The sequence below is a fragment of the Remersonia thermophila genome, chromosome 2 (assembly GCF_042764415.1).
Source record: "Remersonia thermophila strain ATCC 22073 chromosome 2, whole genome shotgun sequence".
NCBI lineage: Eukaryota > Fungi > Ascomycota > Sordariomycetes > Sordariales > Chaetomiaceae > Remersonia > Remersonia thermophila.
Genome location: NC_092218.1, coordinates 2057115 through 2084342, shown reverse-complemented (window position 1 = coordinate 2084342; position 27228 = coordinate 2057115). Strand labels below are relative to the sequence as shown.

The 27228-nt window shown below is 59.4% G+C and overlaps 9 protein-coding genes across 9 annotated transcripts; 5 read left to right on the top strand and 4 right to left on the bottom strand.

Moving 5' to 3' along the window:
- Positions 1–330: 330 nt before the first annotated feature.
- On the top strand, positions 331–2102 carry VTJ83DRAFT_2031 (uncharacterized protein; the record flags this gene model as incomplete). The annotated part of the gene is made up of 2 exons (XM_071008257.1): positions 331–629; positions 692–2102. 2 exons carry the CDS (start codon positions 331–333, stop codon positions 2100–2102), a joined length of 1710 nt encoding a protein of 569 aa, XP_070868571.1.
- A 4027-nt stretch (positions 2103–6129) lies between these two features.
- VTJ83DRAFT_2030 (uncharacterized protein) lies at positions 6130–7308 on the top strand (the record flags this gene model as incomplete). The annotated part of the gene is made up of 1 exon (XM_071008256.1): positions 6130–7308. The coding sequence occupies one exon, from the start codon at positions 6130–6132 to the stop codon at positions 7306–7308; it is 1179 nt and encodes a 392-aa protein (XP_070868570.1).
- A 1386-nt stretch (positions 7309–8694) lies between these two features.
- Positions 8695–10140, top strand: VTJ83DRAFT_2029 (uncharacterized protein; the record flags this gene model as incomplete). The annotated part of the gene is made up of 3 exons (XM_071008254.1): positions 8695–9148; positions 9393–9782; positions 9851–10140. The coding sequence occupies 3 exons, from the start codon at positions 8695–8697 to the stop codon at positions 10138–10140; spliced, it is 1134 nt and encodes a 377-aa protein (XP_070868569.1).
- A 286-nt stretch (positions 10141–10426) lies between these two features.
- On the bottom strand, positions 10427–10716 carry VTJ83DRAFT_2028 (uncharacterized protein; the record flags this gene model as incomplete). The annotated part of the gene is made up of 2 exons (XM_071008253.1): positions 10427–10586; positions 10634–10716. 2 exons carry the CDS (start codon positions 10714–10716, stop codon positions 10427–10429), a joined length of 243 nt encoding a protein of 80 aa, XP_070868568.1.
- Positions 10717–12365: 1649 nt separating this feature from the next.
- VTJ83DRAFT_2027 (uncharacterized protein) lies at positions 12366–13898 on the top strand (the record flags this gene model as incomplete). The annotated part of the gene is made up of 2 exons (XM_071008252.1): positions 12366–12792; positions 12859–13898. The coding sequence occupies 2 exons, from the start codon at positions 12366–12368 to the stop codon at positions 13896–13898; spliced, it is 1467 nt and encodes a 488-aa protein (XP_070868567.1).
- An 827-nt stretch (positions 13899–14725) lies between these two features.
- Positions 14726–15693, bottom strand: VTJ83DRAFT_2026 (uncharacterized protein; the record flags this gene model as incomplete). The annotated part of the gene is made up of 4 exons (XM_071008251.1): positions 14726–14880; positions 15044–15327; positions 15433–15478; positions 15603–15693. The coding sequence occupies 4 exons, from the start codon at positions 15691–15693 to the stop codon at positions 14726–14728; spliced, it is 576 nt and encodes a 191-aa protein (XP_070868566.1).
- Positions 15694–17625: 1932 nt separating this feature from the next.
- Positions 17626–18177, bottom strand: VTJ83DRAFT_2025 (uncharacterized protein; the record flags this gene model as incomplete). Its single annotated transcript, XM_071008250.1, has 1 exon — positions 17626–18177. The coding sequence occupies one exon, from the start codon at positions 18175–18177 to the stop codon at positions 17626–17628; it is 552 nt and encodes a 183-aa protein (XP_070868565.1).
- A 4369-nt stretch (positions 18178–22546) lies between these two features.
- VTJ83DRAFT_2024 (uncharacterized protein) lies at positions 22547–23478 on the top strand (the record flags this gene model as incomplete). Its single annotated transcript, XM_071008249.1, has 5 exons — positions 22547–22566; positions 22639–22711; positions 22849–22955; positions 23022–23314; positions 23381–23478. The coding sequence occupies 5 exons, from the start codon at positions 22547–22549 to the stop codon at positions 23476–23478; spliced, it is 591 nt and encodes a 196-aa protein (XP_070868564.1).
- A 672-nt stretch (positions 23479–24150) lies between these two features.
- Positions 24151–25667, bottom strand: VTJ83DRAFT_2023 (uncharacterized protein; the record flags this gene model as incomplete). Its single annotated transcript, XM_071008248.1, has 5 exons — positions 24151–24808; positions 24927–24991; positions 25253–25302; positions 25406–25437; positions 25606–25667. The coding sequence occupies 5 exons, from the start codon at positions 25665–25667 to the stop codon at positions 24151–24153; spliced, it is 867 nt and encodes a 288-aa protein (XP_070868563.1).
- Positions 25668–27228: the final 1561 nt, after the last annotated feature.

The following is a 27228-nucleotide window of genomic DNA, read 5'->3' as shown; positions in this document are numbered from 1 at the left end:
TCCGGCCTGAGACGGAGGGACATGAAGCTGAGGAACGTTGATGATGATGGCAATGCCGGGGAAGTGTTGTTCTTGTTTGAAGCTTGGAAGCTGCAGCGAGCTTTGGATGGCAAGACAAGACGACGTTCACGCCAAGCTCATGGAGCGGTCCCAGTCGTCGCTTCCTGGTCGTCACGTCCTGGTCGGGTCCAGCCGAAGCGATAAGATAAGGCCCCGCCAAGGGCCCCACTAAAAAGTTGATTGAAGGTCGAAAACTTCCATCATCCGCCCCTCCAAAAGCTCAGGAACGCAACCAAACAGACCTTCTCTGTCGGGCGTGCTGTCTCCAAAATGGCCTCCATGATCACGTGCACCACATGGGTGCCGCGGGGGTTTGCGGCGCCCTTCCCGACAAAGTACAACTTTGACGAGGAAGAGTTTGAGCGCATCGCGGCTCTGGCCAAGCTGCAGCTCGACGACGCCAAGGAGGACCTCGAGGAAGCCGAGGCCGAGGCCGAGGAGGAAGCCAACGGGGGCGAGTCCAAGGCATCGAAAAAGAAGGACAAGAAGGAAAAGAAGGACAAGAAGAAGACCAAGGAGAACAAGGACGGCGACGACGACGACGACGACAACAACAACGATGCTTCCGAGTGGGTGGTTCCGTTCTCTGCCGCACCGCGCCCAGCCTGCTGACGCTGACGCTCCCTTGCAGCATCGAGATCGACGAGGACCTCAAGGAATACGACCTCGAGCACTACGACGATGACGACGAAGATGGCGACGGCGCTCCCATGGCCATGTTTGGCAACATCAAGTCGCTGGCCTACTACGAATCCAACGAGGACGACCCGTACATCACGCTGAAGGACGACCCGGAGGACGAGGACGAGGAGCGCGAGGACCTGCAGATCCTGGCCACCGACAACCTCCTTCTGGCCGCCAAGGTGGAGGACGAGCTCGCCCACCTCGAGGTCTACGTGTACGAGGACGCCGCCGACAACCTCTACGTGCACCACGACATCATGCTCCCCGCGATACCGCTCTGCGTCGAGTGGCTGGACATTGCCGTCAGCAAGCCCGGCGTGGACAAGGACGCGACGGCCAACTTTGTGGCGATCGGCACCATGGACCCGGACATTGAGATCTGGGACCTGGACACGATCGACTGCATGTACCCCAACGCGATCCTCGGGCAGGCCGGGAGCGGCCACGACGACGCCGACGGCAAGAAGAAGAAGAAGAAAAAGAAAAAGTCCAAGAAGGCCAACGACGAGTACCACGTGGACGCCGTCCTCGCGCTTGCGGCCAACCGGAAACACCGGAACCTGCTCGCGTCCGGGTCGGCCGACAAGACCATCAAGCTCTGGGACCTGCACACGGCCAAGTGCGCCAGGTCGTACAGCTACCACACCGACAAGGTGTGCTCGCTGGCGTGGCACGCCGCCGAGTCGACGGTGCTGCTTAGCGGCAGCTACGACCGCACGGCGGCCCTCGCCGACATGCGCGCCCCGGGCGAGCAGCCCCTGCGCGTGGGCGTCGAGAGCGACGTCGAGCAGGTGCGGTGGGACCCGCACGATCCCAACTACTTTTACGTCTCGACCGAGCGGGGCATCGTTCACTTCTTTGACGCGCGCGCCGCCTCCAAGGATCCCTCGGCGAGCAAGACGGTCTGGAAGCTGCAGGCGCACGACGAGTCCATCTCGTCCTTTGACCTCAACACGGTGATCCCGGGCTTCATGGCGACGGGCTCGACCGACAGGACGGTCAAGCTGTGGAACATCACGGCCGAGGGCCCGTCCATGGTCGTGTCACGCGATTTCGACGTGGGCAAGGTCTTTTCGACCGCCTTTGCTCCGGACAAGGAGGTGGCCTTCCGGCTCGCGGTCGCCGGGAGCAAGGGCACCGTGTCCATCTGGGACACAAGCACCAACCCGGGCGTGCGCAAGGCCTTTGGGCAGAAGGTGCCGACCAGGGCAGATGGGGAAGAGGTCGAGGACCGGCTGGTGGCGGTGGATGACGATGAGAGCAGCAGCAGCGACGAGGAAGAGGATGGCGAGGAGGGGGAGGGAAGCAGTGCCGAAGGGAGCCAAGACGGCGATCAGATGGATGAAGATGAGGACTAGAGCTATTTGCTAAGGGTGCTGATGATGATGATGATGATGATGATGAGAGTCGTGGTGGTGGTGGTGGTGGTAGTGGAGGAGGTGGTGGGGAAGAGACAGGAAGGATCCGCGGGACTGGATGGATCGACGGCTCTTGTGTGGGATCCGCCGATCGCCGAGATACCCAACCCCGAGATCTTTAACGAAGGTAACCGATGCTACAAACATGGAATCCTATTTTTTTGTTCCTTCCAGATGGTTGGGCCCAGTGTTACACGTACATACGTACAGTACATACATACTCATTATACCCTGCATCCCTTACTGAAGCCGCGTCTCAAGGATGAATCCGAGACCCATGCTCGATAGCTATTGATAGCTATCGCATGGGATTCGGGGAGGCAGTGCTGTTTCGTCTGCCCCGACGGTGGAGAAGCAGTTTCATGCGTCCATCTGGACGATGGCTCGGCGGCATGCACGGGCGATTCCCACCGATGACATGCGGGGTACACCACATGTTCGCAAAGCTCGGCGCTCTATGTACACAGTAGTGTAATATCGAACGGACCGGACAAATCGACCTTGGAAATGAGCGTCATCGGCCGCTGCGCTTGCGAGGCAACGCCGCGTCCTCATGCCTAGCCCAGGTGCTGGCGTGTGCCGGCGCGACCTGGCCAAGGTTGGCTGACAGGCGCCGGCGATGATGGACGCTTCCACTCCGCCGTGTCTGTGCGACTTTGGCCCGCTCTTACTGCTGACGAACCACCGAAGAAGCAGGGATCATGGCAGTTAGCTAGCTCGTTATCCCAAAAAGGAAAAAAAAGGGAAGGAAAAAAAAAGGCAATAAAAAAAGCAGTTCGGTGGTGGAGTTGATTCCATGGAAATGTCTTTCCACGTGGCGTTGGTCAAGATCACCCCGTCTGACCCCGCTCCCGAGTTGCAGAACTCCGCTTAGCGTTCGGGGGTCAAGATGGGAGAGCCAGGACAACGCAGACTCGGGCTCCGATGTCTTGGATTCCGTTCTCGCTCCCGTGCTCCGAACACAGTAGCTGCTCTGCAGGCTGCCCACTGTAGGTACACGTGTACACAGTACTTGCGTATGCTGCGTAGGAGCCACCGTTCCCACACATCTCCTTCCGCCACCCTCACCGTCTCCTGTCTCTGAAGGTTCCGGCGGGCAACGGCCAGACATACACAGTACTAGTATCTGACGTTCCTTTGTGTCCTTGAGCCGCGCGCCTGTACTACAGCCACCCACAGGCTGTGGAAAGGAACTGAAACTCCACGACCCAGGCCACGGGCGAGTTAAGAGATGGGATGCTGTTTCGAGAGGAAATGGCATCTTTTTTTTTTTCTTCTTTCGCCCGCCTCGGTCGAAATGGAAGCAAACGCCAGGCCGACCGGCCGGGCCAATCAGCGCGCTGCCCTGTTTCTAGCTCGGTTTCAGCTGCAGGAACAGGCCTCCGAGTCGGCCAAATCGCATGGCCGTCCCGCGCAGGGCACCGTGCAAGGCACCGTGCAGGGCACCGCTGCCGGGGGGTTTGGGAAGGGTTGGCGATCGCCTCTTGGCCTGGATCGACAGGGTCATGACGGACAGGATAGGGCGCCGCGTGCGTCGCCGGTCCGAAAATAACACCTGGTCACCATGCCGGACTGACGCCAGCTGATCTACTATCCATCCATCTATAGTATGTACGCAGTACATACGCTACTGTACATTGCACACCAACGACAGCCAACTGGGGAAGTTGGTCATGATTTCTTTGCAGCCGAGTGTTCTGCAACCTGGAAGCAGAACGTTTTGGGTCGGCCATGGCGTGGTCATGGCGGGCGATGTCGGCCCGCCGGGGAGGGTAGAAATGAACCAGGATGCCCCATCATGCCGGGCAGTTCCTCTGAGCCTGCTGTGGGAGAAAAAGAGATCGGGGCCCGATCAGCAAACCACGTTGATGCCTGCTGTCTCGGTTGCCGATTTCCAAGGTCCCGTTGCAGGAACAAATGGAAGAAGACGGGAACGCAGACGGTGGAACGTAGCGTACGGAGTAGTTAACTCACCATGTACTATAGAGACATTGAAACTTCCTTCACAAACAAGCCCGCCAGCCCACCGGCCCGCCAGCCCACCAGCCCACCAGACCGAGGTGCGTAAGTACGCAGCATGTAGGTGGCTTCAAAAACATGGAACCCAGGCCGTCTGCGTCTGGCCTACCTACCTACCTAGGGAAAGCACCTCACGATCGGCCAACCGTGGCCGTGCTGTGTCGACAGAGGCCAGCCGCGCGGGTAGGGTAACTAAAGCACCTGAGAAACGACACACCTGACCTGAAAGTCATCACCCGTGGGTACCTTTCCATGGTGGTAGGTCCTCAGGACCCCGACGCCATCTCCCTCTTTCTGGTTTAGTTTCCTTCCTCTCCCAGCGATCGCCATCGCCGCCGCCGCCGCCGCCGCTGCTGCTGCTGCTCGCACCACACGCATGGGCGTCCAAATCTTCGGGCCTTTACCCTTGCGATTCGTAAATTTGAATGCCGTCCATCGCCACCTCGGCGCGCGGTGTGGCCTTGGGTCAGATAGCCAACTCCCTAACGGAGGAAGCGATGGGGGACTCGGGGCACCTCGCAAGCACCACATCCCATTGGTTCAGTCCAAGCCGGCGCAAAGTGAAGGACCAACCAGAGCGACAGGGGATGAAAACCCAGAGATGGCGTTGCGTAGTGGTGGTGTGGGCCGGAGCCAGGGGACCACCTGCTGGAGTAACGGTGTGACCGGGCCTGGTCCCCCCCCCCTGGTCCATCGCCCCGCCCGTTCCACCTCACCCGTACCTCTCTCTCTCTCTCTCTCTCTCTCTCTGACCGACCAGCATGCAAGCTTGCTTCTCCCGCACCCAAGAGCCGGGAGGATCTGCCTCTCCTCTCCTCCCCCCCCTCTCCATCCTCCCGTGCACAGTCCGGGGCCCGTTTGTGGCGTGTAAGAAGACCGGTTTGGCGGGATGCCATTGGGCATGGTCCCGAAAAGAGCACAGTGCCGTTGAGCTTCCTTTCTCGATGCCGGGTCATGCATGATGGCTGCCGGGTGAGGGTTGGCGGCTTTCTCTCCTCAACCTCTCGTCGTTCCCTTTATTCTCCGGGTCGTCCCCTTTTATCCATCGCCCGCCGTGACCTTTCCTTTTCTGAACCATCTTCCGATCTCCCGCATCGTGCATTGCCTTGCCAAACTCTCCTTCAAGCTACCTACCTTGTTGGGCTTTTATTTTTCACCTTCGGAGTTCTTCATCGCGGGTTCGTTTGGACACTCGGAGTGCTTTTTCTATTCTTCCGTTCCTTCAAAAATCAAGACCTCGTTGTCCCCCCTCTCCAGCAGAGGCGACTTGTGTTCTTCCAACCGAGCTGCTTCCTCTCCATCTCTGCCATTGCTATCAGGCCGCCGGCTGTGTGAGCGGACAGGATCCACGCGCAACGAAACGCAAGCTCATCAGCAGGTCTCGAAACCCCGGTGTTCCCTTTCATTTCGAATCGCGTTTCTTTCTTGGCCTGTATTAAGAGGTACCACCATCCCGGACGGGATAACCTACCTCCATTCTACTGCGTACACACTACATACCCACCTCTTGGAAGGACAAGGAGGATTGTCTTTTCATGAACATATCCTTTTCAGACCGGTCACCGTCACCATCATCATCACCGACGCAACTCATAGCTGGACCGATTTGGTAACTAGCGTGTGTGGAACCCTTCCCGGCCAGCGCAACGTCACACCGGGGGCTTGAATCACAGTCACAGGACTTGCCGGCCAGCGTTGCAACAGCCTCTCTCTCCCACTTCCTAACGGGACGCTCTTCCGCCGGCGGTCGCGCCTTTTTCATTCTCCACCATCTTTGAGCTCACCACCCGGCAGCGGGGGGGGAAGCGATTTTCGACTTTCGACCTTCGACTTGAGAGGCCCGTTCGGCGGCAGACGGCCTTCTCCAAGTCGACATACCCGTTTTGTGACCCGACACGAGGATTTTCCAAAACAACAAAACTATTGACGCAAGCGTCCGTCAATCACCATGTCCATCTCCAGAGCTTTCACGAACCGGAGGGTCAAGCAGAGCATGCAGGCGGCCGAGGAGGAAAGGGGGGGGATGATGCGCATCAACTCGGCCAGAGGCCCCGGCGCCTCGCTTCGCCACAAGATCTCGAGCCCCATCGAGCTCGTTCATACCACCAACATGCTCTCGTACAACGCGCCCGATATCGTTCCTATGTCGGCCTCCTCGGTGGCCTCCTCGCCCCGATCCGACGACGACATGTCGGACGGTGCCATCACCAACGGCACCACCCCGCCCACCAGCCCCGACGTCGACTCCCCCGTCAAGCGGTCCACGTCTCCGGAGCCGAACCACCTCTCCAGCTTCTTCACCACCGTCCCTCCCCGGTCGCAGCGGCAGCAGGAGCAGGAACCGCCAGCCTCAGCGTCCTCTTCCCCTTCCGATCAGCCCCCCGCCATCCCGCAGCGCGCCACCTCGCATTCCAAGCCGCCGTATAACTCCCTCGTCCGCCAGCGCTCGGCGTCGCAAGTCTCCCAGCAATCCCAGCAATCCCAGCAATCCCAGCGCACCGTCTCGCCCAAGGCGAGCTTCAGCTTCTCGCGCTCCCCCTCCACCAGCACCAGCACCAGCGTGAGCTCGTCTGCCACCAACCCCATGACGGCCCACAAGTCCAAGCTCTCCAACGTCGCCGCGTCGTCAGCGCCCTCGCCGTCGTCGGCACCCTTCATGCCGGCTTCCCCGCCCCGGTCCCCACCTCGTTCGCGGCCCGTCGGACCCCCACCGTCCCGGTCGGCCTCCCGCTCCCAGCAGCAGCAGCAGCAGCAGCAGCAGCCACCCTCCGCGAAGAACCTCTCCGCCTTGGATTCGCAGCAGCACCCCTTCGGTCCGGAGCTGGCGCAGGTGTCGGAGCTGGCTGAGGAGTTTGGTGTCAAGGAGCAGCTCGCGCGAGAGCAGCTCCCACCGCCGGCGGCGTCGTCCAGGTCGAGGCAACGGCAGAACGACGGGGACGAGCAAGAAATGCTGCGCAAGGGCCTGCTCAAGTTCAGCGCGGACGAGTACCTGAGGGAGGTGGTGCAGCCGCTGTTTGCGAGCTTCATGCTCCCGCCGCCGCCGGCGAGGTTGGCGGGTATGGCGCCGCCACCGCCGCCGGCGCCGGTGCCCGTGGTGGAGGCGGTGGGCGGGGGGTCTTGGATTTAACCACCCTTGCTCAATGAAGGAGGGGGTTTGGTTGAGTCTGGTTCTTCTACGACGATTGTTCGGCTTCTTCTATATGTTCTTTTGTCCTCGTTTTCCACGACGCTACCTTTTATGTACATATTTGTTTTTTTTTTTTTCTCCTTTGGTCCATCTTCTTTGAGTGACCTGATTTTGGCGGGGCACACAAGCCAACGGATTTGATCCGCGGGCGCCTTTTTTCTCTTTTTTTTTTTTTTTTTCTTTTTCTCTGATATCAAAAAACCAAGAGTTTTTCGGAAGGGAGGAGGGGCGTGTTTTGGTGTCTGGTTCAAGCATTTTGGCAAAGCGACATGGAGGTGCGGCTTTCGCTTTTTGGGACACGGTGGTGGCGTTGGGAGGCTTACTGCGTAGGTGATTTGGGGGGGATTGCTCTCGACAACGCTTTGTTCGCTTCTCTCGCCAGAAAACAACATGGATGGCGCGGCAATGTTGCCTTCGTTTTCACATACGCACACATACACATACACATTTGCTCATTTTCTTTGGGTTTCGATGTGACACCTCAAGCTCCGTATCCGCGAATCTCATGGGCCAAGGGCTACCGAGATTCGTCCAGCGAGCGAGAGACAGCGGCGTGGTCTAGGCCCCGAGGCCCCGTGGTTGACGGCGGCCAGGGGAGTCAGGAAGCACGGCCAACGCCATTTCCACGAATATACCATACCTCATTCATGGGCCCGTCCGGCTCCTCGTTTCCGACGAAGAGCACGGGGAAGAGGCCAACCCGGGGCCCGGTCCCTAGCCTGGCGCCCGGAGGCCCCGGTGGATCTTCGCCTAGCCGACCGGTGCGATCGGCCAGCGCCGGAGGGCAGACCAGGCCTCGCTAGAGGGCTGCCGGGCCGGCGGCTAGTCAACCGAGCCGGCCGGTTGTGTGTTGGCTCGGTCCGGCGCAATGCTGTTGCATGGGGTCTTTTTACATACGTCCTGCGTGGGAGGTCTTGGACGACCATGGCAAGACAATGCGCCCTGGACCGTTGACCGGGTCTTTGGGCCGAGAGGGCTGCCTTGCTGCCCTTGGAGGAGGAGCCCGTGGTGATCTCAACGAGCGATCTGCACCCATGGAAACGCATGCTTGAGGGGCTTGAATTCATTCTTACCACGTATGGTATGGTAGCACAGACGAATCTCGCAGCGGATGAATGCATGTTTGTTGTCATCGTCACGTGACCGTCAATGTCTTGGAGTGCCCGTGACATTTCAAGGGTTAGGGTTACCATGGCGTCATCTGACGAGTCGTCCTGTTCCAGCACTGCCCCCAAGCACCCTCCTGGACATTGCTAGAACATGATACCAAACCAACCCCACGTTCATCGCCCGACATCTCCGAACACAGCCGTTCATCGCCACACCATGGAGACGACGAATCCCGAGAGCGAAGCCATCCCGCAGGTCGTGTTCCGCGCGGGGAAGAAGAGGAAGGCCTACCGCCAACGCGCCGAAGAGCCCGAACCGGCGGCCGCAACCACGACCGCGACCGCGACCGAGAACCGCGAAACCTCGACCGATGGCGACGCCGCGGCGCCCGGCGGCGGCGCACCCGCCCAGGCGGCGGCCGAAAGAGACGACGGCGAAGCCGGCCTTTCGGTGTCGGAAGTCCTGAGGCTGCGCAACGCCAGGAAACACAAGCTCGCCGGCGTCGAGTTCCGCGCCGGCCGTCCGGCCTTGGGACCGGCGGCGGCAGCGGGCCCGATCCGCGGGCGACGAGCGAAGAGACGGCGGACCGGCGGGGCTTGGTGCTCCACGGCGGAGACGGCGCCAACGCCTCCGACGCGGCCCCCGTCGCGCTGCCTCACATCTCGGACCGGTTCGCGCCGCAGACCGGTCTGGCCGGCGAGCTCGTCAACAAGCACATGTGAGTTTCGCCCCACCCGGCCTCCCTCCCCCCCCCTTACTACCCATCCCCATCACTCTGGCTGGAGGAGGAAGAGGAGGAAGAGGAGAAGGAGAAGGAGGAGGAGGAGGAGGAGGAGGAGGAGGAGGAGGAGGAGGAGGAGGAGGGGGTATTCTTCAAGGGACAGAGGCTGATCAAGCAAGGGAGGAGTACGTAGAGTCAGAGCTGGCACGACGCAAGCGGCTAGCCGCCGATGCTGCCGCGCGGCAACAGCGACAACAAGAAGAGCAGGAACGGCAGCGGCGTGAGGGCGGCGGCCGCGGAGCTCTGACCGACGAGAACGGCATGCCGATCGAGTCGCAGCGCGTGCTGCAAGGGCGGCTGCTCGAGATCGACCTCGGCGACGAGGCGCGGGCGCGCAACATCGCCATGACGGAGCGCGCGCGAAGGCGGCTGCGGGGCCAGATCGAGGAGGAAGAGGAGGCGGGCCGGCAGCACAAGGCGCGCCTCGGGCGCGACGGCAAGCCGGTTCGCTCCCACCACCGCCGGGGGAGCGACGATATCACGCGCGACCAGCTCGTGGAGCAGTTCCTCAGCGAGAACAAGAGTACGTGGTTTTTCCCCTCCCTTGCTCCTCTCTACACAGACAGCTCGCTCACCCTGTTTGTTTCTCAGTCGATCTCTACGACACGCAATCAGCGCAGGTTACGGAGCCGCTCGCGGAAGACGAGGAGGAGCTCGCGGCCGACGAGCGGATCGCGGAGGAGTTCCGGCGCGAGTTCTTTGATGCGCTGGCGCAGCGGCGCCGGAGGAGGAAGGCGATCAACGCGCCCAAGGCCGGGCCCAAGAAGACGGAGGAGATCCTCCGAGGTCCGAAGCTGGGCGGCAGCCGAAACGACAGGGCGCTCATGCGAGAGAAGCTGTTGGAGGAGCAACGGGCAAGACAGCAACAGCGGCGAAGGTAAAAAGGAGGGGCCGGGGGGGCGGGGAGGCTCTGGGCTCTGCTCTGTACATCGCAAGGTTGTCTGTACGCAGGTACATACTATGTGCCTAGAGAGCAGATGCATAAGAGGGGGAGGGAGACCAGAAGGGCGATTGCATCCAGCCATTTAGATGTGCATGTCACAGTTAAGGTGCCTGCACGTAGTGTATCTTTTGTCGAAGCACCTACCGGGCACCTCGTGTGTCTAGACTGCCTTTTGAATCCATATCCATGGCTTCATAACAAAACCTCGACTTTCCATTGACGTTTTAGCTTGCCTGCTTGCCTGCTTGCCTGCTTGCCTGCTTGCCTGCTTGCCTGCTTGCCTGCTTGCCTGCTTGCCTGCTTGCCTGCTTGCCTGCCCGCTGCACTCTGATCGTCTTGGTCCGCAGCATGCAGTTACCTACAGCATATATTAGTTCTACGGCTCTGCGACCAAGCGTACTAATACCAAGTTACCACTGTACCGGTTCTACTGCATAGCAGTAGCCCTGGACTGTCCGGGTACGTGCTGTCTGTCGTGGCGGACGCCAAGAGAAGCAACCATGCAAGCCAACATCAGCCGCTCCTTAGGGTCGGGCTTTTGGTCGATGACTAGCGAGTGCCACCACCAAAAAAACCACTCAGCTCAGCCCGGCGAGGCAATGCGGTGGTGGTGGCGGGCGGTGGGTGGTTCTGCAAGGCAATTCCCTCCCTTTTTTTTTTCCCCTCCTTTTTCCCTCAAGTGCGGCAAGAATTCTGTGTTGTCTTTTCGCTCCCTTTTTGTGATGATTCCGGGAGAAGGGGGGCGGGGAGGAGGAGGGACGGGAATCACTATTAGCGAGCGTGAAGAGTGTTTTGCTTAGCGCCCCGCCCCCCCCATCTACTCTAGTTCACTAGTGAGTTATACCTTGACTACTGTGTACATACGACAGTAAGACTGTGCCTCTCTCTCCCCAAGCGAGCTCGCCCGGGGGGAGGGGGCGGCCAACCTGGGCCCCCGCCGGCTTTTGCAGATCCCGTCAGCGCCTTGCGGTGTACGGGGTTGTTCTAAATCAGGCAGGATTCAGGATTCCGGGGGTGGGTTTGCCGCGGGATGGAGATGCAGGTCGCAGTGCGAATCGACTGTGCTGTTGAAGGCACGGGGCAGAGCGTTACCGTGTGGTTCTTGGATCCTGGAAGTGGGGGGGAATGCTCGCTGAGGTGGGTCGACACAGTATAGGTAGGCTATCTACTGTAGTAGGTACGGTAGGTACCAGAGGTTACTGCCTGTGAACGTTATAGTGGACACTCCATGATTACACCGTACCGTCGAGGTAATGTGGCGTACATACATGCATACTACCTATACATACGCAGTACGTACTATACATACTATAGGGCTGGGCTGGCAAGTTTGGGGGAGCAGATTCATCCAGCCAGCGGACAGGCATGGCGGCAGCGAAAGAGCAGCAAGAGGAATAAAAAAGGCGGCTAGAATGACACCCATCGACCCCCCATCCCCCATCCCAGCGAGCGAAACGTTTGTCGTGCCGCTTCGGGAATGGCACACGCAGGTCGACAAGGGCCTCTGGTTGGCCAGGCTGCGCCTCATCAGCCCTCTTGTGGTGAACCATCGAATGGGCGATGCAGCCCATTGGGGGAACCGCGCAATCCTGTCCCTTCCCGTGCGCTCGCTGCTGGAGCAAGTCAGAAGCGCTTGATGGGCTGGGGGGGGGGGGGGGGGGGGTCGAGGTCTAGCCCAGCTCAGTTGATGGCCCAGCGTGATGCTGACGGGTCGGGTGGCTGTCTTTACTAACTATACGCTCGGCCAGGGAACCCGGGGGGGGGGGGGGGGGGAGAGACAAAGCCTTGCTGACTGCCCCCATGCTCACCACCATCTCGCCCAGAGCGGCTGTTTCTTTCCTCTCCAACATGCGCGGCTGAGTGTCTTTTGTGTGTGTGTGCGTGCTCTGTCACCTTCCCCTGTTGCCTGGCGCATCGCGGTGATCCTGATCTCGGCGTCAACACCACCCATTGAGACGAATCTCGACGACGACGACGACAACGACGACGACGACGACGACAACGGCGCCCGGACGGACGGACCGTGACAAGAGCCGGCCGGAAGCCCATCGCTGCGGCCCTGTGCAAATGACATTCGGGCTCTGACCGACTCGCTCACGCCACGCTCGGCATCTCCCGGTCTCGGTCGACGACGAGGACAACGCCGACCGAAAAAGGCTTGATATGCGGTTATTACGGGACAGGGGATGGCTCGTCGCGGCCACCGCCGTTCTCGCGTTTGGGTCGACGCGGGGCGATGTCGTCACGTTTGAGTCGGCGACGTTCGTAGGCTATGACAACAAGGCCATCATCCCGGCGAGCAAAGCCATCTTCAGGGACTTCATCTTCCAGTCCAACCCGCTGGTGCTTGTTCACCAGGTATACCTGAACTGGTACATTTCCGACAAGGAACAGTCCCGAATCTTTTCCTGGCCCGAATCCGCCAACGACCAGCCCTCCTCCTCCTCGACCACAGTCAAAGACCGAATCGATACCCGGGGCCGCGTCCTCCCACGGCGCGAGCCCGAATGGGGGTATCAACCTCTCATCACCGCCAGCCCTCGCCGTTCCCTGGAAACGAGGCAGTCGGGCCAGTCCGGCGAGCTCGACGGTTTGTAGAACCCTCCTCCTCTCCTGCCTCCCGCTCATGCGTTTGGTTGTGCTCACACGACCCCAGTCGCGCCCGCGCTCGGCCGCGGTACGATCAAGCTGAAGGGCGAGTTTTTCGACCCGGGCGCAAGCAAACCTCCGCTGGAAGTTCCCCTGTACTTTGAGCTCGTCTGGCAGCGCGTCAACGGCGCGGAGCGCGGCGCGAGCTACAGCCGTTTCTTTACCTTTTACGACGGGGAAGTCCCAAGCCCCTACCTGCTCCATCACGACCTCTACCTCGACGACAAGAACCGCTTCTTCAACGAGACCCTGTTCCCGACCGACGGCTTGCCTACCTCCGGCACCGCGCAGCCCTCGCCCACCAGCACCTCCCACGACGCCTTCGCCAACTCGAGCGGTCTAGGCTCCGAGGGCGATAACAGCCCCGTGGGGCAACCCACCACCAGCACCACCACCAGCACCACCACCGCCGCCGGCGGCGGCGGCGGCGGCGGCAGCGGCCTCGCCCGGGGCGCCGTGATCGGCATCGCCGTCGGCGTCGGCGTGGTCGCCCTCGGGGCCGCCTTCGCGCTGGCCTTCTTCCTGATCCGCCGCCGGCAGAAGCGCCGCGACGCCGCGCCCTCGGCCTCCCTGCTGCCCGCCGCCGGCGCTCCCCGGCCCGGCGCCGCCCCGGCCGACGACCTCCTCGCCGAGAAGGAAGCCGGCAACGGCGTCGACGTCTCCCCGCACTCGCCCTACTCCGACGACGGCACCGGCACCGGCACCGGCGCGCCCGCCCACGCGACCCCCGGCCCGAGCGGCATTGCCGCCCCCGTTCCCGTGCTGGCTCCCATCCCTGTCCCTGCCGCCGCCGCCGCCGCCGGTGCCGGTGCCGCGGCCGTGGCGGGCGCCGGTGCCGAGCGGTCGTTCACGCCCTACTCGGACCGGCGGAGCGCAAGGACGGGATCGGTGGCGGCGACGGAGGCGGAGGCGGCGACGCCGAGGGCGCTGCCGACGCCGTATCGGCACCTGGTCGAGGAGGGCATGACGGCAGAGGAGATCCGGAGGCTGGAAGAAGAGGAGAGGGAGCTGGATGCCGCCATTGAGCAGGCGCAGAGAAGGAGTTGAGACGAGGTGGCGTCGAGCCGCCGTGTCCGCGGATGATGGATAATAAGGGGTGAGCTTCTGGAGAAATGGCTGTGATATACCATAGTTGGCTCTCGGGTTGGATGCTCACTCATCTTTTTTCTATTTTGTTTTTACTTTATTTTATTACCTGGTTCTTTTGGTTTTTGACTTTCTCCTTGGGAGGGTTTGGTGGGGAGAGAGAAGGGCGGGGGGGTTCGGCAGATTGATTTCTGGAGTTCTTATCGGTTCAAGGTGCCCGGTGTTGTTGCCTCTCCTGCCCTAGAACCAAGGGCCTTGGGCACATACACCGCACGCACAAAACAAAGATTGCTACTACTACTACTACTACTACAGGCGAGGTGGTAGCTTAGATGGTAGTGGTCATGACGCAATGGAAAAACGGACGTTCCCTCCTTGTTATCTGCTGTTTCCCGGTCCTCCTCATCCTCCCGGCATCATCCCATCATGGCCGAGTTATGGTACCTCCATACCTAGGTAGGTATTGCACAATGGCAGATGGGCCCAAGGCAACCAACCGAGCCCAGCGCCGCGTACCTCGATAGCGAATCGTCGCAAAAAGACCCTCCCACAAACCCCGAAACGCCCGTCCATAACCCTCTCCCACCCCGCAATAGCGATGACGCGATCGATGGAAGCCCGCAACCCCCTGTTTTCCACAGCGCTCGGGCGCTCCAAGGTCTAGAGATACCGCATGTCGCCAGCGTGGTCGGCATCTCAAACGTGGGGTGTGGCGCCAGGTTTGACTTTTTTGCTTCTCATGACCCTGTGACCCTTCCGTCCTCCCGTCGTGGCCGGCAGGGATTCGTTCACCTGGAAAAGAATCTCCCCACCACGTTGCTCGCGAGGCTGGTCGCAATGTTGCCTGTGCTAAAGGCGCTGCCGGCGATGCTCGTCGCCTGGCTGAACTTGTCGCACTTGGAGAAAGCGAGCGTGTTGGTGATGGTCAGGACCAGGGCGATGGCTGCTCCGAGAGAGAGGGGGGGGGGGGGGGGGGGAAGGATATAGCGTTAGCCTTCATCTTGGCTCTATGGCTCTTAATGCCCTTTTTTACCCCCCGGCCGTTCTCCATCACAAAGAAGCCAACCCGAGGAGTAAGGGGGGGGAAAAGGGACGAGTTGACGTACCAACAAGCGGCAACCAAATGAACTTGAACGTCAACACCGCCACCAGCGCAAGCGCGATCCAAAACACGGGCTGCGCGTAGATGGCGATCCAGAAAAAGCGGCTGTCGGTGGGGTTGATGACCTTGGTGCCCGGCTCGCTGCTCTCAAACACCCAATGCGAGTCGCCGGTGGCCGGGTCGACCTCGTTCCACCAGCGCAGGCCGACCAACCGACGGCCGGCGATATTCTTCAGGTAGTAAAAGTCGGCCGCGAGGAGGAGGATGGTGATTATGAAGATCATGACGCTGCCGGGTACAAGTCAGCGGGCGAGGTTCGCCATCGTCGGGGGGTTCGGAGGGTCCGGAGGGTTCGGAGGGTCCGGAAGAGGTTGGCTGGGGTCGATATCTTACAGATTGTCCGTAAACAGCAGGCCAAAGAGGTAAACCAGCAGGCTAGCTATGTGCGAGAGAGAGGGGGTATGTCAGCGTACGGACAGAAAGCATGGGGGAGTGGGTGGACTGATGGATGCTATGCTGTTCCTCTGGCGCGGCGACCAGAGCTTGCGGCGGGGACGACGTACAGACTCGGAACGCCAGGAAAGTGAGCAGCGTTATCGGATGTGAGCTGAGGCGCCAGCTCAGGGAGCCCGGGGCGGGCTGTGGTTGCTCCATGGTGGTTGCGACAAGTCGGTTGTGCTGTCGCGAGTGGTGATGATGGATGCTCGAGTCGTCGACCGTGGCCAAGAAGAGCTGCCGGTGATGTTACGTATTGCGTAATGGACAGCAGCAGGCTCGCGTATTGTAACATTACGCACCGTTACCGTAATCATAACGTCCCTGTCCCTTGGACGCAACCCAACCTCGCAAGCGCAGCACAACAACACTCAGACAATCAAGCTATCTGCGGACATACCTTGAATGGAGAACTCCGGTGCTTGAGCCTGTTATTTTCCTCATAATTCTTTGACGCCTAGGAAATGTCGCTGGTGTTTGTGGACTTATACAGCTCCTTGCTAAGGCAAACCCCCCCTTTGGTTGTCAACCAATGTGCTCCGCATCCACAGGGTAACAACACACTCTCTCACACATTGCGTGGATCCTTGTGGCAGTAGCTCGAAGTCAATGTTGAATTCCCAACATCCTGGCGGGTATCCTTCCATGGTATTGCTATATCTCCCAGGTTCCCGTCCCGCCACCGATCTGTCTCTCAAACGCCCACAGCTCCTGCTCATCATCCCTGTGTGAAGCGCGGTGGGTGGGAGCGAAGTCCCAGGAAAGCCGATTGCCAACTGCAGTCCGGCGATACGGCGGCCCTACGTCCAAAGCCGACCAATCCCTATCTTGAAACCTCTCCTGGGGCGTTCCGGAGAAGCCCAGCTCTCCTGGCACGGCGCCTCGGTCCACCTCAGGGTCTCCAAGCGCCCCTAATCCGGTGTCGAGTGGCTCCTCAAAGACATCCCTCTCGCATCGGGTGAATCGCGCCTCGGCCTCAATCCTGCGGATGAATTCCTCCATGGTTTCTGATACGTACTGCTCCGGAAGGCCCCCTAGGTGGGCTGAAACCTTGAGGTGCATCTCTTCGTGATGTCGATGTTGGAGCTGTGCCGACGGGGCTGGGGTGAGAAACCCCACTCTGGTTTCCAAGACATGCCGATTGCTGTTGTCGATCCCGTCTCCCTTCCCAGGAATGAACGGGACATCATTCAAACTGCCATCGCAGGTATAACGCTCGCCTCTTCCCAACCGGGTTTCGCCACTGGTGTTCGGGCCGGGGTGCGGCAAATGATACCGAGAGACTTGTGGAACGGCCTCAGCTTGTGTTGTTGTGTTGGCAGCAGGTCGATGCTGGCCTGTGGTGGTTGCCATTGGCGGCAGAACGGAGCCTCGCTGGGCTGGGGCGATAGGCATGTCGCTGTTCTCAGGACGGGTTTCCGGTTGACTCTCTGGCGGCCTGAAAGGTTCGGGCTCTACCGTAAGAGGCAGGTCGGTTTGCGCAGCAGCATCCTTCTTTGAGACGCCAGGGAGGGGATCTTGGCCCTTTTTCGGAGATACGGCTGCGAGCCGTTTCGACGCAGTGGCTGTGCGTCTCTGTTGGTGCTGGGGTGTCGTCCTGATGACAGCAAAAGAGCCATGCCTGGAACGAGCTTCTCCAGAGCACCTGGATAACGATCCATCCCTGACAGCATGGCGGCTTTTCCGTTGCGCCCTAGCAGAACCGCGTGCGTGCTCACTGCTAGCCTGACCCGGAGAAAGGCGGGTGCTATGCCGGCTTCGAGCCATAGGCAGGGATTCCGAATCTTGTGCTGTCCCTTCCCATGGTGGCTCCGGACTGCGGCGCCAGTCGAAGCTTGGATCCGCTTGGGACTCGCTGTCAAAGCGAGATTCGCGCAAGTGATTCCTTGGGGCTGCCGGGCGTTGTTCCCGAGATTCAAGGTGGCTGTGCAGCCTCGGTCTTGAGAAGAATGCCGAGAGCTCTTCGAGTTCCTTGTCTTCCTTTTGACAGCGGGCGAGCCTTGACATTGACAAACCCGGCTCTGACGTTCTCCATGTCGGTCCCTCAGCGATTCGAGGCTCGCGTGAAACTGGCTTGCTTGCTGTTTATCATCAGCAAACCCAGACCCGGCCCCTGCCTGGATCGTGCGATACCATACCTGCCTGTTTCCCGGGCGCCGGCTTCCCGGCCTTCCTCTTCTGCTTCTTCGCATTTGACAGACGCCGGGTCGAGTCTTGGGCCTTATAGTCATACTTGGTATCTCGAGTCTTGTGTCTCGCACGCTTCTCAAATCGGTCTTCGACTCTCTCCGCTGTTGCTGGGTCTGGAGAGGGCTGTTCCGAGAGGGACCACGGTCTCTTCCTCTTCTCCTCTGGCTGGGTCCTCCCGCGGTGCTGACCGGCCAGACGAAGGTCATCCTTTCTGTAACTTGGCTCCTGAAGACTGGATCGGCGTGCTTGTGTGCTTTGCAGCCAGGACTGGATGAATTCGTCCTTCTCCTTCGGATGGGAGAATCGATCCCCGCTCGAGGCACCGAAACGGAAGCCATCTCCCTTGAAATTCCACGCCGTCGTCAAGAATGCTCGCGCGGCGTCCTTTTCGGGGCTGCTCTGGCGACGGTGTCGCCTTTTCGAGGGCGTTTCCAATGTGCCTTGGGGCATCATATCCGTGTATATCACACGGACAAGTCGGGATCTCTAATCGTCGACAACGGCGTCGGCGTCCAAAAAAAAAGCGAAACAAAACTCGACAGTGAGCCAGCGTATTTCGAGCAATGGTGACGTCTATGTGGTGTTTTTGTTGAAGCTGCTATGGCTCCCGTCGTCATGAGTGAGAGGAGCAGGTACAGTAATCTGGATTGGCTGCTCGACGTCCTCTCCTCCTCCTGTTTTTTGAAAGGATACCTCAATGTCCGCCTTGTAACTTCCATCATAGTAGTGAAGACCAGGTTGACAGACGCATTCCTTCTATCTACGGTTCCACCGCTGGGTAGGGTACCTAGGTAAAGAGTAGGCAATCGTTGACTACTTGGAGGTTCCGTTGTCTACCGCCGTGGAACGAAGGCGCCTTCCAAGCTGGCCACTCCACATCGTCCGAGCTGCAAACACCACAAGAGAAGCAATGAGTTCTGTGAGCGACCGAGAAACCGAGGCCAAAGCCTGGGCATCCTCCTCCTGTCACGATCTCCTTCGCCGAGTTTGCGGGTCCCGACCCCCGGAATACACGCCCGGAGCAGATAACAAGGCACTCCTTGCTTTCCGGATCGGTGGATCTCAGCGGCCACTGGTCTGCCCATACCACACCAGGACGGCTTGCGCAAGGAAGAAGAGCCGGACGACAGAGGACTGTGACACACAGCCAGGTTGGATCCGTCTTTTGGGCCACCACCCGGTGCATCGGGGGGTCTGGTAGTCGTATTCGTTTACTGTGTTTCGCCGTGGTGGTACGCCCCTCTTTTCCGGCCAGCTACCGTCCACGGACCAGAGATCCCCGAGGTTGTCAACCGCAAGTTGCGGCCCAGATGAGCCATGCGGGGAGAAAGCTAGCCATGTCGATATGGAAAACGCGAAAACAGCCAATGGGATGCGACGCCAGACAACAGGCTTCCCGTTGAACCACCCGGTCCCCGGTTGGATCAATGCCCCGCAGTTTCCGGGCGCGGGACGAAGTCTGGGGTCTTCAACACGTCCCCGGACAGCATGGAGCGCGTTGCGTTTCAGGCCGACCACCACGGAATCCAGAGGCACATGTTCGTTCTCTCACGCAACGGATATCCAGCAAGCGAACGAGCGGAACGCCTACCGAGGCCATCTGCCGGATGGCATCTCCGTGAGAAACCCAGCAGGATGCCTCCGATCAAACGCGCAGCAGGGGACAACCTGATCAGTTGTGCGACGAAGCGGATACCACGCGGTTCTTCAACGCGGCTGGGATGATCGACAGCGGGGTTGTAGAGGGATAGGTAATAACGTTATGCCGTGGCGCAAGGGACCGAAGCCTTCTACTATACGCCGCCGCCCTTTTCAGCAGTCCCCGACGCTTTCCTGGAGACGGCTTAGCTTCGGCGGGAGCTTCAGGGGTGCTGAAACTCTATCCGGTCCCCAATCCGAGAAAGTCGTCGGCGCGTCCCAGTTCAAGCACGACCCTCGTTGCCCCATCCTTCGAGGCTCAAGATTAGGTACCTACTAGTAGTTACCTACTTCTGATGGCCCGTAATAAGCCACGAGACATCCAACCCGCCAGCCGGCCCCCTTTGGTGCTGCTGCCCGTCAGCGGCATTCGTGGCATCATCGCCGTCACGACCCGGAAAATCGTGGGAAGGCTCAGAGGATCGGCTCCGCATTCCCTCCCTTGAGATCAACCATCCGCAGGTTGCCAGGTAGCATTCCGCCTGGGAACACGTGGATACCCTTTCGGTGGCGTCTGGGGATGAGGTTGCGATGAACTCAATGGCAACGAGCCCGCATGTACCATGGGTGGCATCGCCTAGCCAAAGGGGCCTTATGACCAATCCAAAAGGTTTCATCTCGCAAACCCGCCCGCCCACCCTCGCCAAAAAGTCGACGTGAGGGATGCCTTCACGGAGTTTCGCATCTTCCCTGGAATCGGCCGCCCATGTTTCATGCCGTAGGCTCCTCCGTTGGTCAGCTCTTAGTCGCGGTCGATCTCGACGCGCAAAGGAAGCCATGGTTGGTTCCTTCACTTGAAGACGACAGGGTCCGTTCAAGCGCGAGGGCGGGGTGATGTCGGCGGATGAAGTCTCCGAGGCCCTGACGATTTTGGCGCTGCTGCTACATGCAAGCACGCCGGCGGTCTCTCCATTTCTCCGGACCAAACACTTGGAGAGTCAGGGTACTGGTAAGCTAACAAAAGAAGCTCTACGCGTAGAGGTTTGTCGACCACCGTTTCACAGGGCTGCCGGCCTCCGGGAGTCCAAAGCCGGCATCCCTCCTCCGATCCTTGTGCACCCTGTTTCTCGTCGCCGTTTTTGGCTAAGCTCAAGAGAACGTGACTGTGGAAAACGAACTCCCCCCCCCCCCCCCCCCCAAAAAAAAAAAAAAAAAAGCATTGTCCCCTCCCTTCCCGCCGTGCCGTTCCCCAGAGTCCAAACGTGGAAACGAACCGGAGAGTCTGATGAGCGACGGGCTTGTTGCATGATCGGGGTTGCATCTTTGCCAATGCCGGCAAAATAGCATCGCTGCTATGCCCTGGATGTCTCCTCCCTCTGTCTTTCCTTTGTCGCGCGCCGCGTCCCTGAGCTGCGTCATGTGTCAACGGGGGACGGGAAACCCGGATAGGCAGAACGGCAAGGCCAGCTACATGCGGCGTGCTTGGTTCCCTCGGCCGCCAAGTATTCGGTAGGTTCCAAGATGCCCAACGGGGGCATCAGTCCCAGCCCGTTGGCCGTTTCCCGCTCCATGTGGGTGGCAGCATGGAGGATGACGAACGGGGCATGCTGTGTTTGGAAAGCAAAGCACAAAAGCTCCTAGCCCCTTCGGGTGCTGAAGTAGTATTGAAGCCAGGGCAACACCCCAAGACAGACACCAAATAAAAGCTTGTGCTGGAACGAGGTTTACATGGAGCACACATGTATGTAGACGTGAGATTGAAGGGTGCTGGATCAGGGAAGAGGATGGAGGGGCGGGGGGGGCGGAGGTGTTTGCCCAAGCATGTCTATTTGGCACCCATACATGTTCTCATACGTGGCTCACCAATACCTCCTAACGACAGATGCATGAGAGAGAGAAGGCGGAGAGAAGAAAAGAGGGACGGGGAGAATCAAGTGTACTGCGTAGGCATGCTAGGCTGTCCCCAACGGAGGTTTTTGACGGATAGAAAATGGACCATAACCAACATAGCTCGTCCCTGGACACCTTTACACCCCATGGAAGCCACATGGTCCGAGAGAAGAGGTTCTCGACCCCGGCACCCCTGCTGGACCAGAACGCCACGCCGTCTGATCCTGGGACTCCCAGGGCCCTGGGCGGTATATCCTATCGGTAGTAAAGTTTGATGCTTGTCTGGGCAAGGCCATGCGAGCATTGTTATGCCTGTCGAAACATTGACGGGGAACGGGAGGGGTGCCGAGCAGACGACAAGCAACGTCCCGGGCGCCCCCCCCCCTCCCCCAGGGTCTGGCAGCCGGATCTAGGCAAGCAAGCATGGAGAGCAGGCCAGCAGCGCCCCCCCCCCGGGAATGTTCTGCTGGTCCCTTGGGGCCAGACAATCTTGACGTCTGGTCCGTCCGTGTGCTGGCTTATTCTGGGACCCCTTTCCTCCAGGGATTCCCTGCTGTCAGTACATATAGCAATGTAGATGACATCGATGCCGGCGGCTCTGGCATTTGACATCCCTTCCGGCGTGTCCCAGGTCCTTTTAACACCGTACCAACCAACCGGCTGGATAGGGGGAGAACGCGACACTGGTGGCATCCTTGACCCTTACCATCACACAATAACGCAGCATCGCTAATGCCCACGCTCCCCTCCCCACACACCGATATCCCCGGGCGGGCCGCCACAGTTCTGCCTGCCTACCTCTCAGTCCCTCCCTCCTTGACGCCCCCTCTTCCCTAGAGCCAGCCAGAGCCACACGTCGTCTCGCTTGGGGTAAATCGAATAAGGGTGCGGTTTAAATCCATCGGACAAGCCACCTCGACCCTGCCGGCTGAAGTCATCGAGCCACAGATCCAACGAGTAGCTCTCAACCCTCACTGGCTGGAGAGGCAGGGCAGTCGCCCGTTCCAGTGTAAGACGTCAACGACCCCTCTCTCTTCAGGCTTTCTTGGGACCAGGAAAGTGGTGCCGGTTTCTTCCCTCCGTCTTCCTTTTCCTTTCACTTCGCGACGGTCCCACATCTTCTCTCCTTGTCATTTTCCTTCCCTTTGGGATTTGCTGCCGCCAGCCAAGAACCTTGACCAACCAAGGTCTCCACGAAACACCTGGCAGAGCACCGCTGTCATCTTGCGAAGAGCAATCAAGTCCTGCCCATATCGACCGACAAAGCGACGGAGCTAGAGACAAGACGGTCAACATGTCCAAGCTATTCATTGGGTGAGAAACACCCCGGCAGGCGGGACTGCCCGACTGCAACCCAGCTAACTAGACACTGACATGAATCATTAGCGGCCTTGCATGGCATACCGAGGAGGCGACGCTAAGACAGAAGTTTGAAGAGTTTGGCGTGGTGGAAGAAGCCGTATGTTGCTGCGCGCTCCTTTTTTTTTTCGACCGTCGCTCTTGTTTCTCCGCTCCATCATGGCCTCCCCAGCCTCTCCACCTGGGAGACGGCTGCTCGGCTCTAACGAGGCCCACGCAGACTAACAGCCTCGCTAGGTTGTTGTCAAAGACCGCGACACTGGCCGCAGCAGAGGGTTCGGTTTTGTGAGGTACACCAACGAGGATGATGCGCGAAAAGCCATCTCGGCCATGAATAACGTCGAGTAAGCCACCGCCCTGGGGCTCTCTCTTCCCAGAGACGACGGGCAGGTTGTTGACAAGGCTCGCAGGTTCGATGGACGGCAGATCCGTGTTGACAAGGCCTCGGACACTGGTCCCAAAGGCGGAAGAGGCGGCGGCGGTCCGACCGGGTATGGCAGAGGCGGATACGTCCCTTCTTACGGCAGCCCTCCTATCGTGTCCTCTCCGATGACGGGATCTCCGATGACGGGTTCCCCCATACCCGGGATCGCCTACGGCAGCCAACCTCCATACGGCATGTCGCCGACCATGTATCATCACCAGCCATATGGGCGGGGGTATGCTCCAGTGGCTCCGGCCGCGTACGCCGTTCCTCCTCAAGGTGAGTGAATAGGAATCCGGATCCCAGGGGTAAACAAACCATCGACGAACGCTGACTCGGGGACAGTAGCATGGGCGCCACAGCCATATGGATACCCTGATCTGAGCCAACAGGGACAGCCTCTCCAACCGCCAACCCAAAGTCCTGGACAGGGAGGGTACTAGGAGATCTCGTCGACGTTATGACGAAAAGGATGGGTGTTGAGCCAGAGGACAATGGATAAAAATCACGAAATCATGACGACGATGGCCACAACAAGAATAAACCACGTACCTCGCACGCCACCTCTCTTCCCCCCACCTTCCCTGTCCCGCCACAAGCTCTGCTTCAACGAAGACGCTGTACGATCACGCTTTGTTGTTCTGTGAGGATCGACCGCATGATACCCCCTTTGGCACAATTCTTGTTCTCTTCGGCAGGCTCCGCAGGGACGCTGGATATTTCTTTTTCTCGAGTCGATTTCCTTCGGCGGGGGCCCTCTTGTTCCTCTTCTCGTCTTGCATTTTGCCGCATGTCTTGGGACTCGGGGGATCGGCCGAGGAAACAACCAAGGGACATGCGGGAGGAACGCTGACATGACCACATCCTTGCCATTCTTCTGCAGCCGGTGGAGGCTCGATCCGACGCCGAGCTTTTTCGACGACGGACGGTTGTTTCTGCCAGGGTTGGAGGGTGTTGAGACTGGCGTTGGCTGATGGCCGCGAGTATGGAGACAAGCTTGGACAAAGGAACCGGCAAGGAGGACGAAGGAAAAGAAAAAAATGACGGAACTCGTAGCTGGTTTCTTTCTTTCCATTTCATCGAGAGATTTCTTTTCTCCCATTTTGCGCCCTTGATTAGGCAGCCTTCTCCGTTTCCTCCTGCTCATCCACGCTGCTGACCTGCTTGAAGTCGTGATGCTGCAAGTGATGCTGCTGCTCCCGCTGCAGGACCCCTTCCGAGCCGGCGACGACCTCGATAGGAGCGGGCTCGACCTTGGCGATGCCGACTTCAAGCCTCTTTTCCTCGCGAAGCGCGACCGCCCGAACCCGGTCCGACAGGTCTGTGACGTGCTCGTCTTCGCTTTCTGGCCCTAGCTCCGCCAAGGCTGCCTCGAGGCCCCAGAGATAGTCGCGGTTGAGGCCGCTGGGCCCTTCGCTGCGATAGATGTGCTCGGCGAGCTCCTGGGGATTCTGAGGACCCACGAATTGGTCGTTGTCCGGGGTGCCGATGTACACAAGCGTCCGGATCGGGCCCTGCTGCTTCGGCGGGAGGAGAGATGGGTCGACGCCTGGTGCTGGATGGAAAGGCGTGTAGTGGATGGTGTATCCGTTGATCTCACGGATGTCCAGGTACTCCTTCACTTCGGCAACGCGGTCGGGCACGATGCGATACGCCACTCCCCAGACCTTCTCGGGCGCCGAGCCGTGGGGATCGTTCAACTGCTCCCAGTATTCGCGGGAAATCAGGGTGACGACACGCCCTGGGGCCTCGGGCGTGCCGCGGTGGTCCTGGCTGGGACGAGGGAAGGGGGGAGATAGTCAGCACATGGCGGCAAGACTTGAGAAAGGAACGATCGTTGGGAGAGCCTTTAACTGAGGTCTCAAGGCGACAGTGTCGGCACAACAGCAACGCCACCAGGTGCGCGCCATTCAAGCCATCGAGACCAGTCGGGCGTGCCGGGAGAGAGTACCTTGCCTGCAGATGATTAGTCTCGAGAGGGCGACACAAAAAAAAAAAAAAAAAGAAAGAAAAGAGATCCACGGAGGGTAGGGGTGCCAAGGAGGGTTTGCACAGGAATAGGGAACCAAGGCAGGACGGCACTTCCCCTTCCATCCGTGAGCTCATGTGCCCTGAGGCGGCAGAGAAGGGGGAGGGCGGCAGGTGCAAGGCAACAGGAAGGAGTGCGAGCACGGCATGTGCCGCTCTGCCCAGCGCGACTGAAAGCATGATCCGTACCTGCCAGAACCTCCGGACATAGCCTGTCACCCAGCCTGGGATTCGCCTATCTGGGCCCGGTTAGCTCCCGCCTTGCCGAGCCGGATGGTCGACTCCATCCCATGGAAGGTCGAGGACGAGGCAAATATCAAATCGGGAAGGAGATAGGGCTACCAAAGTGCGGCGGAGGTTTCCAGATGAGACTCCTGCATCAATGTTGGGATCCGGGCCCGTCAGCTTGATTCTAGGGTGATTTGATTCTGTTCACCATCTTGGTCGTTGGGCCTCATCGTTAGGTCCGGGGAGGAGCATGGGGATCGTCGGGTTGTCCGGTTGTTTCGGCTCCGCTATCGTATCAAAGGATCGAGACTCACCCGTATCCAAACAACCAAAATTCGTCCTGCTGGGCGCCATCGGCAGCGTTCTGAGCAGACATGGTTCCTGGAGCCTCGAGGGTCGTGTCGAGTCGGGGAAGGGTTGGAAGGTAGGGTAAGGATTACGGAAGCGTGTCCACTAGAAGACGCCCCTGTATGATGAGGATGCTCAACTCTATGTTATGCTAAATGAAGTCCCGATCACGCAAAGGCGAGTCAACCAAGTTTGATGTTCACCCCTTGGTCTAAGCGAGCGGACAAAGCGCACCGATGTCCAAAGTTTAACGTGCGGGATGGCACAAGCACGCAAGCCCATTCCCACCCAACAATTGCCATTCCATTGGTTTTCACTTTTAAGCTTACAGCACGTGGGATTCCCAAGGTACCCGACACTCAAGGACTCGTGGTCGAGTGCGATGCTGCAAAGGTCCCAAGCCTTGCTAGTGGACACTTTTTGGTGGAGACTGACTCGGGCTGCCGGGCTGCTTTATCTTCGAGCTGCTTCCCTTGATGGGCTGAAATTCCCAGAAAGGTTTGTTGATCAACTGTCCCTTCAGGTAGAAGGTACAGAGGAAGACCACCTCAGCGGGGGATAGCTTCCATAAACAGCACAAATGCAATCTGCTTCGATCGGGTGAGTTGACTACACAGCAAGACATCAGTCTGACTGAACCGCATACCCGCCCCTTTCGCCCTCCCCAGCCAGGCAGTCTGGAAAGCTCGGGAGATAATCATGGTCAAATGAACAAAACTCCCAACAGGTAAATATTGGCAGCCGCTAGAAGATTCCCTCGTCGTGACCACACTGGACATCAACGAATACCATCCCATCTACGGTGGGGCTCCACACTGTCTCTTCAGGTTGTGTCTTTGAAACCCGAAGCCACCAAGGCTCGCTGAGGAATGGAAACGACCACCCCCCCGGCGCGCTGGAAACTTGGTTGGTTGGTGGGGTAGTTAACGGGCACGTTTCGCACCGGGCTCCCGTCTGTGTGATACATACACGGCAGCATCCGGCAGCCCCAAGGGGATGCTTGCGCAAAAGACGACGTCCTCATGCCATCCGGACGCCCAACCATGAGCCAGGCCTGGGTCAGATGCATGACAGTCGTCCCAATATAGGCGCCTGTCAGCAAATGGCACTCGGAAAACGGCATGCTGGAAGACACAAGCCATCTCTGTGCTTGTAACCGTGGCGTAAAATACTGTACCTAAGTGAAACAGCGCTTTCCACCACGAGCTCCTGAGTCCTGTTGCGTCACCCCGCACTCCCCCGCCAAAGCTCGGGGTTGGACATTCATAAGACTGCGCCAGGCACTCGGGTTCCAAGAATAAGTGGTCGGGCGCTTTTCGAGAGGCTCTGGTTGCTGCTAGAGAACTTTTGCCAAGTGTTCCTTTGACGCGTTGTTGTATCAGGGCAGCTTGCGGCTGAGTCGACACGCCGTGGGCTGGGCTTCTACGCGGCGGGTTTGCTTAAATACTACCCCGTCGCCGTGCAGCCTCTGACAACGCCCTCCCCACCCTGGATCTTACCAACATCACCGGAATCTGAACCCTGACGCCCTGACGCACCCAAGGATTGCTCACGGCAATCCTGTCCCGACAAATCTTGGAACCTACCCC